We start from the raw sequence: 11110 nt of genomic DNA, 5'->3' as shown, positions 1-11110 counted from the left end.
CTGGAGTCATAAATTTGTTTGGGGGGATGCTGCATTTTCTTTGCTCAGGAATGAGAACGAATGGCATACGGGACTCCCCAGGAACAACTTGTACCCATTGCCCCTCGACTTTCCCGTGTGACTCCTTGTATAAGGGCGTCTCCATCTGCTTTGTACCCATGTTTTACACACCGAACGTGGTGCTGAGGTTTCCCCACGGCCTCTCCTCCAGGCTGGACCAGCCTGGTTCTCTCAGCCTTTCCCCATGTGGCAGCTTCTCAGCACTTGGATCATCCTTGTGCCCTTTCTCTGGTCCCTCCCCAGACTTTTTGTGCAGAAACTGAGCACGGCGCTCCAGGGGCGGCTGAATGGAGCGGGATAATCCCTGGAGACATCCTGGGCCAGGCTGGACGGGGCTCTGAGCACCCTGAGCTGGGGCAGATGTCCCTGCTCATGGCAGGGGGGCACTGGATGAGCTTTGGAGGTCCCTTCAACCCAAACCATCTGTGATTCTGCAATTCTGATCACGAAACCGGGGCCGGTTCTTGGCAGGGTGGGGCAGGGTGGGGCCGTTTTGGGGCGGGGCCGTTCCCGGTGGGGCGGGGCCTGTTCGGGATGTGTCCCGTTAGGGGCTGGGCCAGTTCGGGGGTGTGACCGGTTAGGGGTGGGGCCTGTTCGGGGCGGGGCCAAATCCCGCCGGGGCGGGGCCAGTTCGAGATGGGGCCTATTTGGGGCGGGGCCGATCCCAGTGGTGCGGGGCCAGCCCGGGATGTGGCCGGTTAGGGGCGGGGCCACATCGGGGTGGGATGGGGGCGTGGCATTCCGGGCCACGCCCACCAACACCGCCCCTCCCACTCCGCTCCCGCTTGGAAAGAGCCTCCTCATTGACTTCTTTAACCGCCAGCGCCCGCCTCCCATTGGCTTCCCGCCCCCACGTGTCTACGGCGGGCGCCCCTGTGGTTGGTCGGCGAGGGGCGGCGCTGTGCGGTGGGCGGGGCCAAGGCAGGTTTGGGGGGGGCGGCGGTTGCCCGGGCAACGGCAGAGTGAGTAGTGGCGGCGGCGCGAGGCGGTGGGGTTGGAGCCGGAGCCGCAGCCGCGCGTGCAGGGCGGCCCCTGCCCTGCCCCGGGCGCGTGGCCGCCGGGAGCAGCCGCGCGCCGCCCTGCAACGGCTGCAACGGCTGCAACGGCTGCAACGGCAGCAGCAACCGGCGGCGGCGGCTGCACCAGGCACCGGCGGGAACGCGCAGCCCGCGGGAGCCCGCCAAAGTTTGTCCCGGCGGCGGCGGCGGAACCGCGGGCACGGGCGGGGCCCCCGCGCTGCGCAGCCGAGCGCTGCGGGAGCCGCCGCTGCCGCCGCCCGGGCCGCGGGGAGACACGGCGGGAGGATCCCGGCGCAGCCCCGCGGGGCCGCGCTGCCGCTCGGCGGGTGAGGAGCGCGGGCGGTGGGGCCGCAACTTGTGCGCGGGGGGGTGCGGGGGTTTGGGGTCCGCGGGGCCGGGAGCCGCCCGGTGCTGCTGCTGCCGCCCGTCGTGATTATGGTGGTTGTTTTAACGGTCATTTATTTGGTGGAGTGCGGTCGCACCTCGGGGGGACCCCGTGAGGGTGTGGGGGGGTGTCCCCGCGGGGGTTTGGCTTTGGGATCCGGGTGGGTGAGACACCCGGGAAACTTCTGCTGGGCTGGGATTTTGCGTGTAAAAAAAACCCAAAAGACAACGCGAAATTATCAAAAAACATCACCCCTACAAGCCAAACAAGCAAACAAACCCCACAGAAAAGCAAACAAACACCAAAATAACCCAAACAGCCAAACAAAAAGCCGCTAAGCAAACAGACACTTGCGCAGAAAAGACCCACGAGTGTATTTTTGCTTTGGTTGGTTTTCATCAATTGCGGGAACGGTCAGTTTGCGATGCTGTGACATTGTTTATATATATATATTTTTAGGGTAAAAACAAATAATCAGAAGTTGTGTGTATGTGCTTTGCTTTCATGAATGATGTTGACCAGGAGGAGCTGCTGGTTCTGGGACCTGGTTCTGTAGGGGGATATTTGCAAGTGATGCTTTGGGCAGGTGTGTGTCCCCTCAGGTCTCTGTGCAGGTGGATGGATCTTCTCTTTAAGGCTTAAATTAATGTATTAATTAATCTGAGGCTTGTTGGGTTTGGTCAGATGCTCAAGCCTGGTCAGGTTTGGGTTCTGGGCTCTCAAAGCTGTTTTCTCATGGAGGTTTTTCAGGATGGAGCCCAACAAAGTCCTGTGGCCTCTGGGTGTTTCGAAAATGAGATAATGGAGCTTTTTGGTCACTTGGCATTTTGTTGGTTTTAGCGTCTCTGGCTTTGTGGTGATTTCCCCAGCAAACCCTCTTTTTATCCATTCTATCTGGTTTTCAATGCCAATTTACTGCTGACAAATCTCAGCGATGGGGATGAGCATAAATAAAAAGTGAAACTTCTTTTTGTTAGAGCAGGGAAAAAGGATCAAGTCAATCTAGATGCTTAAAATGTTTTGTTGTGTCCGATTTGAATTAAATACCTCTTCAAGCTTTAGGATTTTTTTTCCTTGTTAATATACATTTTTTTTAATATGAAGTTTAATGCCACTAACTCATTCAGTGGCACTAAATACTCATGCACGCTCTAAGGCTACAATCATATATTAAGTCATAGAAATTGGCGTGTTTCCCCAGAGACGGTGGTTGAAGCCTTAACGTTGAATGCGCAGGAACTTGCACTTTGTTCTTTTTCTCCTTTATTTTCTATTTCTCTGTGGTTCAGGGCCCCTCTCGTGCGAGCGACGTTGTCCTCAGCTGCACCGGTCCTGTCACGCTGCTCCGCGGCGTTACACGATGTGACTGATGCAGCCTCATGTGTCACATCACTGTGAAATCACTCGAGGGAGAAAGTTTTCGTCGGTGGGACTTGAGGATATTTGTAGAAGTTGGTCTTTTTTTCTTTCGCGTGATATTTGTCACGAAGGTCAAAGGCCCTTTGCTGCCTCCGAGCTACCTGTGTGATTTCGGCAGGTGTAAAACCACCGGCCAGGAGGAGATTGCGGTTCAAAATGGAGTTTGAAGCCGCTTGTTTCCCTATGAAGTGGGTTCGATGTGTTTTTTAGATGATTTTCAAATGGCAGAGCGTCACTGCCATCACTCGTATTCTTCCCCGTGCTGGGTTAACGACCCATAATAGAGCATTTGTGGCAACAAAGCAATATTTCTTTTGTATTTTAATTTTTTGCTTATGAATAGCACAAGACCCCAGCACATAGAACATGTTCATGCACATCACCAAAAATCGTATCTTACTTGGATATTTGATTCGGGTGTTCAGGTAGCGCTGAAGCTTTCTAGAAAGATGTGAGTGGGGTATAGATATCCAGTTCCTACTATGTTTATGGAATAATCTATGTTTCGTGCTACCAATCCTTTAGTGATGGGAGAATGTCTGATTATTAGAGTGATTCTTCTTTTTTGTTATGTTCTTTGTTGACTTGGGACACTTAGGTTTGGGTTATTTTGGTGCTCGTATCAACACCACACAGCTGAATTTGTGCCCTCACGCTGAGCTGTGGTTGTTAAAACAGCTTTAATATTCAGCCTTTTTAGATCTAGAATCCAGCTTAATAAACATGCTTCTTTTCATATTGGTATGAATATGATCATAGCATGCTGATCACCCTGCTAATGTTGATCCCACCTTACAAATTAACTCAGGAGACAATTGGTCTCTGTTGTGGTGAACTTGTGCTTCTCGTTAACGATAAGAACAATATTCTAAGGTGGTTGAGCTGCTAACGTGTGACTTCAGGTAATAACGTAACCTGTTCATTCACATATTCTTGTGCCCAGGATTTTGGGAGGTGGCACAAAATAACCTTATAAACTGTGGGGAGAGATCCCTCTGTACAGTCCTATAATTTTGAGAGATTTGGATGAAGAGTATGGACAAAATACGTAAATGTTGTATCATTTCTGACCTGTGGTGGGTGAAGAATGTCAGTGTTCTTTCAAACTAGTAAAAACTGCTTTCCCCCCACCTTTCAGGTGTTTGTTTGAATACACAGAAGAAGACGACAAGCGTGCATGGATGGTTTTACGTAATTAACACCTGCTAGATTTGCGAAAGGCAATTATCGCTGCGAAGAGTTTACATTGATTTATGGGAGGAAGGTGGCCCAAGAGAGGGATGCTGATAATATCAACACAGTGGATTAAATGCACATTTACACCTTTATTGACATATAAATTACCCGTGCCCGGACCGCACTGAAAAGGCTGCTGATGGAGCAATAATGTGGCACGAACCCCTGGGTTTGGATTCAGCTCCGTCATCCTGCTCTAAGGCGCGCAAATGGGAACCTTGGGCTGAGCTACAATAGGATACGGAGCCTCGCGGAATGGCTGCTCGTTAAGATAATGAGCAAACAAGAATTTAGAAGGACTATAAAAGAAACATGGACAAGATTTGAAGGAATCTTCTTGCCTTTTTTTTTTACATTATTTTTAGATTTTTGTTGTTGTCCGTGCTATGGATTTTTAGGGAAAGTTTAAAGAGCCTGGAAGAGTCTTTATAGCTGGGAAATGGAACCTGGCTCCGAATCCAGCCAACATCAGAAGAGAAAACCTGTGACACATGGACTGGAAGATCAAAAAAGGGTAAGTGACAAAAGGTGGAAGCGCTTTCTGCTTAAATTGCTGAATGAGATACAGAAGAGCTCCTCATAGCTCTTTCATCAATGGCGTTGCTGCTCGTTATGCTTAGCCAGCTGTAGGTCTCTTTTTCTGGTTATATATTTGAAAAGAAGTGTTTGTTTTTTCTCTTCAGGCTTGTTCAATGTGTGGCACAAAGAGCTGAGGGAAGGGAAAATGGTAATAATGAGTGAAAGAAGGGAAAAATACACAGAATTTTGGGTAGTTGTTGATGGAGAGACTTAGAAGTATACTGCCTCTTGCTGAGTCTGGACGCATTATTGATTCATTACAACTTCAACGTTTCTATTGATGTCATTAGAGAGGTTAAATTGTTTTCTTGGGATTTGGTGATTAAATTTGCTGACAATGTTGCCTGCTTGTCAGTATCATTGTCCTGATGGCAGCGATCGTGTTTTACTGCGGTTTCCAGATGTGACTTTGACTTGAGACAAAATGCACAGTGGAATGTGTTGAATGTCAACTGGCGGACCTTGTTTTGTACAAAAAGTGCGTCAAGGTGGTCTGTATTATTTAATACTAATGCATCGGCACATTAAGTTGACCTAAACGAAGCTGCCGTCCCAGACATACTGTGGCTTGTGAACAATTGCGACTTTAAAGTTGTTTTCTCGGCAGCAGTCAAGTAAACTGTAAAACCTGACATGTTTCTACTGTATGAATCATTTATGTCGTTTTCCATGCGGATTTGATGGGTGGTAGAAAACACTGTGTGTTCAGCTTTGTGTGGAAAGCTCCTTTTTCTTGTAGCTCATACATGTGATTTTTTTTTATTTCAGTTGATAAGCGAGGTGAAAAAACAATTGACTGCCAGCTATTATTTTGCTGTTGAACAGCACTGTCTAATTTTGGAGAGAGGGGTTTGTGTCACAATTGCATCAAGTCTGCCGAAGAATAAAAGCGGGTTCTCTGTCACCCTGGTTGAAATCTAAGCAGCCTGGAAAACTTTGAGAAAATGGATAAAATGCAGCTGTTTCCTTAGAGAAACGACATTTGGGGAACGAAATAGAGGTCCTAAATGTATAATATTTGAATTGCACCAAGCGTGATCTAGTAACCAAGAAACTGCCTTTTGCTTTTATCACGGAAGCATTTTTGGACTGAAGAAAATCAATAAGGGTTGAAACCAAATCCTTCTATCGACTTAATTCCTGGAGGCTGCTCGTACACGTCTTTCTCCTTAAGTATATGACGTTATACCTCATATAGGGTACGATGGGAACAACATCTGGGTCCTGCGGCACCAAAGCGTCCTGTAATTGTTCTGATGCACTGAAATTAATATGCAATTATGTCTGTGTCTGTGTGTTGATAGGTATAGAAAGCTACATCTCCCATCTGCTCCTGGCTCTGGGTGCTTGGTGCACATGTAGGACGGGGCCTCGGAATATATAATATAACCCCAAGTGAGGCTTGGTGGCAGCTGGGATAACATCAATTGGTCATGCTTTGCTGACACTCATTTTAACTTGAACTCTAGCTGTCATGGAGATTATTAAATTTATAATGATATATCTAAGATCCAGTTTAATGACTGTGCATGCTTGGGTGATCTCTCTCACTTCTGTTTGCAAAACAAGTCTTAATAGAGTGTTACATTTCATTTCCTACAGAATTTTCCAGGGAAAGGTTGGTTCTTAGACAGGGAAAAATCAGTTTGGAATATAAGTGTTGGTGCTACTCAGTTGTTATTGTAGAGTTGAATAGGAATATGGACTTTGTTCTGAAGCTTAACATTCTGAGATTTTTTTTGATTGAGAAAATCGGGTGTGTGATCAAGGGCCATTAAAATTAATCATCAGTAGACGCTTTTGTTATTGGAAATGAGGCTTGTGCTGGAAGAAATAAGACCAAGCTCATTTTAAATTGGGCAACTGCATTCTCCTTTTTATAACAATATATTTTATGAGTGTAATGTCAACCGTTGTTGCATTAAGAAACCGGTGTGTATGTGTGCACCAGTCAATGGTGCATCCGACATGTCCTTCCCAAATCAAATACAGAAAGCTAGGTTTGCATTTGTGGTATAGAAATAAAGCTTAATTTGCCTTTTTTTTCTTTTCATGAGTGTATTTCTAGGTATCTACTTAATAGCTATATTGATTAAAGCAAGACAAGATTTAGTACTTATGCTTATTTTGTAGAGGTACGAGGCTTTGCTTTTTGTGTGTTGGCTGATCTTCAAGAACTGGAAAATGGGCTGTGTCTGATATTGCTGCAGTCAACAGAAGCCGGTTCTTGTCCTAACCCCGTGTTACCTTCCCAGGCTGAGTTTAAAAGGACTCTACTCTTAATATTTGGGATAGCATCGCATCTATGTACAGAACTTAGGCTGGCTCTAGTGGGGATTACACAGCGAAATCCCATGCATCTTGTAATAGGGGAGTGAAAAAGTTGCTCAGGTTTAACACCGTGTAAGTGGACCGTCCGAAGGCTGTAGGATTATGAACGTGAATGTGGATTAAGTGAGTCGGCTTTATGCCAATATATGACCTTGGCAACAAAGTCTTTAAATACAGGAGTGATACAGATGATGCTGGGTTTGTGTGTAGGTTCTTGTTTTGATACCGAAAATTGATGATTGCTCATGGCCAGTAAATTCACTGATATTCTTGGAGAAACTTGAGGCAATCACTGTAAAGCAGATAAAAACTGCTGCCGAAATGATCTACTTAGGTACATTTCAGCCATCTTCTGTAATGAAAAATTTAGTACTGCCCCGTGTTCTGATTAAACGCGTTTTTGGTGTTGATGAGCAGAATGGAATATTTCTTCAGTTGGTTTCTATCCCTCATTCCCATTCTTTATGATTTCTCATTCAGATCAGTAGCTCTAAGTTAATGGAACATGGTAGAGAAATGTCTGTGCAATAGTGACAGAAGTGTCTTCTGCTCTGCCTGAATGAACCCTCTTTGAATGAGTAAAATATAATTGTGTAATGAATTCAGACTTGAGGAGGAACTCTATGAATGCATATTGTATGTGCTTATATGTGTTCTGTTGTCTGTCTAAACTTTTGGTGCTCATAAAAACTGAAAATGATAAGATAAGCAGAGGTTTATTTGTGCCTACCTGGTGTATTAGGCTGGTAGTTCTTGGGAAGGGATGTCTCATGTTGCACCTCATGGGGCTTATAGGTGCTCAGTTGCCTTTGTGTGGCTTTGTGGTCGATTGTTTTTGTTTTTTTGACTGTTTTTTGTCATTTCCAGCTACTTGGCCATGCTGCCACAGATGTGTGGTGGATCTGGCACTGGACTTCGTAAAGCTGAACTGATTGTGGAGTTCCAGTAGGATTCCCCCCCACCCCGCCTTTTTTCTTGATAGAAAACTTCCTTTTTTTTTTAAGAAAAATGTGTGAGTTGCAGTTTTACAGTGTTAAACTCAGACTAACACTTTTTTCCGTGGGCCTTCTTCTCTCTTGACTTGTTTTTATGGAAACAGTCGTCACGATGCACCCGACTGGAGCCATATGCTGTCGCTTTCTCTTTAGCTTGTGTTACGTTTTTCCTGGGTTTTTATTGATACGCTTCATGTTTGCTTGAGGATACTTTGCTTCTGCCTCCCTATCAAAGGTAATTTAAAGAGCCTAAGTGGTCTCGCATGTATTGACCTTCTCATGTTGAGAATTTGTGGTGTTTAAAGTGAGGCGATGTTGGCCAAGCACCACATTTATTAGTAGATTTTTGTGCTGAGACATTAATGCAGTTGATATTTGCCAGCGTGAAAGCACTCAAGTATAACCACTTATAAATTGCAGTAAGGCTTAGCTTATGAAATTACAGCCAGCTGCTGGGTGGTGTTTTGATAATGTAACTAACTGGGCTTTTATGGAGAAAAGAAATGCAGTAAAAATCCACTGAGCAAGAGAACGGGGAGAATTTGTGAATGAAACACCACATTGCAAAGGATGAGACTCTTTTCAAAACATTTAGAACATCTTTTCCAACCTTGCCAATGGCACTTGTTACAGCTGGAAGCCCAGTTCTGGATCTTAACCGAAAACAGAGCGCGGGGATGAATTACGTACAAAAGCCTCGCACCCGCTTTCCTGAACATGCACCAAATGCACGACGAGTATTCTTGTGGGTTTATTCCAAAATCCTGGAAAGCACGAAACGCTTCTGCGAAAGAGTATTTGGTTAAGTACAGATACCATTTTAAATAGAACTGTGTCAAATCAGGTAGGAATAATTTCTATTTGCTGAAACTGCATTGAATAATACAGAAGAGTTGGTTATTTCCAGTCCCAAAGGAGTGAGGTTAGGGCTGATGAATACTTTATATAAGCCACCCTGCAAGAACTTCCTTGCTTGCATCTATGTGTATATCTATATAGCATCTAAAACTGGCCCTAGAGATGATTATCCTTTTTATCTTGGATGGCTACAAGTATTAATGGCCATAAATTAGATGGGATATTGTAAACGATCTCCTGTATCTAAAAGCTTTAGGCTGTGCTGGATTTGCACCATGTTTGTTCCAAGGGCTAAATATCATTAGTCTTATTGTGTTTGACCAGGTCGGGAACACTTGTGCTTCACAACAGGTTTTATTTTCTTCCTCCATCATCTGTTTCCCCTCAATTTTCTTTATTTCTTGAAAAATCTGCTGATAAATTGAAGCTCTGCACATGTGGGGGAAACAGGTCCTACCCTATGAAAGAGATGCAAGAACTGCACTGAGTTGATTCATGTTTGTTCCTAATGTTGCAGACTGAGTATGGAGAACTGGAAGAGTGAAAATGGGAAAACAAAGTAAGAACCAGGGGCTCTCTCTCAAAAAAAAAAAAAAGGCCCAAAGAAAATAGGAATTGGGGCAAGCTGAGCCTAGAGTCTTAAAATTCCTTAGGCAGAGGATTTGATGGATAAGATCCTAGTGGTTTCATCAATCTAATTTCAATTAAATGGAATCAAAAGGATCAAGCAATAAATACAGGGAAGTGCTGTGTGGTATAGTATGTATTTTATGTTGAACACTAGTTTTAAAATGAAGTGAATTTCTGATGTCAAAAGCCGGCTCCATTTGTATCAAACGCGGGTTATAGGATGCTATGCGGAGCTCCCTGCCCACTAAGACGTCTTCTTCTGGTACTGGTTAAACTGTGAACAATTTACCCCAACTTGTCAGATTTCAAAGTGTTGTTGGAAATGTTTCTGCAGCTTTGAAAGGCGCCTCACCTGTCCTTCCATTCTTCAGCACTGATTTAGCAGAAAGGGCTGCATTTCCCTCATTCTTTCTGCGATTCAAAGGTGGTATAAACCATATTTTTCCCTGGTGCACGTCTTCAGAGGCCAGCCCGCTCCTGCCGTCTTTATATATGTGAACAGTCCCATGTAAACTTTTGAATTTCAAGTGAATCAGGACTCATTTTTCCAATACTATGTGGTTTTGTTCATTTAATAGGACAAATGTCTCTGTCTGGTACATAAAAGGTACAAGCAAGTAAACATTAGAGGTTGTGTTTTTAATTGTTTTTATAAAGCAGGTGTGACTTTCAGATAATACATACTAGAACTCATTAGCGTGTAGTTTCCTGCACACCTCCTTAGAAAAATATGCTTTATTATGCAAATGGCTAGCCTTTGGAGTAATTGTGATATGGAATAACGTGTGGGCCGTGATATCAAATTCTTCAAAACATAAATAGCTGGGAAATCCATGCCGGACAGTCAGATATTGCCTCTCGTGACGTCTGTGCCTGGAAGCACATTTGATATCCCTGAGGTCCACTATCTGTTCTGATATTCCTGCTGAAGGGAGGGGTAGGAAAGGCAGAGGGAATGGGGAAAGGCGGGAGGGAGCGTAAAGGAAATAGTCTCTGTGGTAATTCTGATTTATTTACTAATTTTAGGGCATATTGCAAAGCTAATCTTACCTTAAGGGTCTTTGGGAAAGGGAGGCGTTAGGGAGAGACAGACACGCATTTGTCATTATTTATTTTTAGGCACCGAGTCTTGGGGTCTTTTTCTGGTTGATTATAGTCTAGTTTGACACATTTATTTATGCTTGTGCACTACAGCAATTTATAACAACTTTAAGAAACCAAATACTAGTGACAACTTCCAGTAGCAGTAAAGCTATAGTATAGTTGTTAACAAAGAAATTAGGTTTGTGTTAAGGTGTAGATCCAGTACTACAGATGACTTAAAGCTTATTTACTGGTGCAGTTTGTGGCTCTAAAATAGGTTTCAGTGTGGGTGAAGGAGCTTTTAGCAAGTGAGAAATGTGTGTGTTTCCCAGCTATGTATTTCTCTTTGAAACACATTGTACATCTGTATGCTCTCAACTTTGTGTATCGCTTTCAGAGGATCGCTAAAAGGACTGTTTAGAAAGTAACAGAACCTGGTAGCAAAAGAGATGTTACAGATGAAAACAGGTACCTTGTCCTGAAGGTATTCAAGGTTACATTGGTGGAACTTTGAC

At 44.5% G+C, this 11110-nt stretch overlaps 1 protein-coding gene across 2 annotated transcripts in view; it reads left to right on the top strand.

Annotated features, from left to right (window-relative positions):
* Positions 1–1101: 1101 nt before the first annotated feature.
* The window catches only part of NAV2 (neuron navigator 2), a 372685-nt gene continuing 362676 nt past the window's right edge, over positions 1102–11110 (top strand). Inside the window, exons 1-2 of one of the 2 annotated variants that reach the window (XM_065065515.1) lie at positions 1102–1405; positions 4022–4633. In XM_065065515.1, the coding sequence (XP_064921587.1) occupies positions 4559–4633 (75 nt within the window). In that variant the 5' untranslated portion in view covers positions 1102–1405; positions 4022–4558. The remainder of the gene's footprint in view (positions 1406–4021; positions 4634–11110) is intronic. The other variant, XM_065065517.1, reaches the window with a different exon arrangement.

The sequence above is a fragment of the Columba livia genome, chromosome 5, assembly GCF_036013475.1.
Source record: "Columba livia isolate bColLiv1 breed racing homer chromosome 5, bColLiv1.pat.W.v2, whole genome shotgun sequence".
Lineage (NCBI taxonomy): Eukaryota > Metazoa > Chordata > Aves > Columbiformes > Columbidae > Columba > Columba livia.
This window is presented reverse-complemented; position numbering and strand designations above follow the sequence as displayed.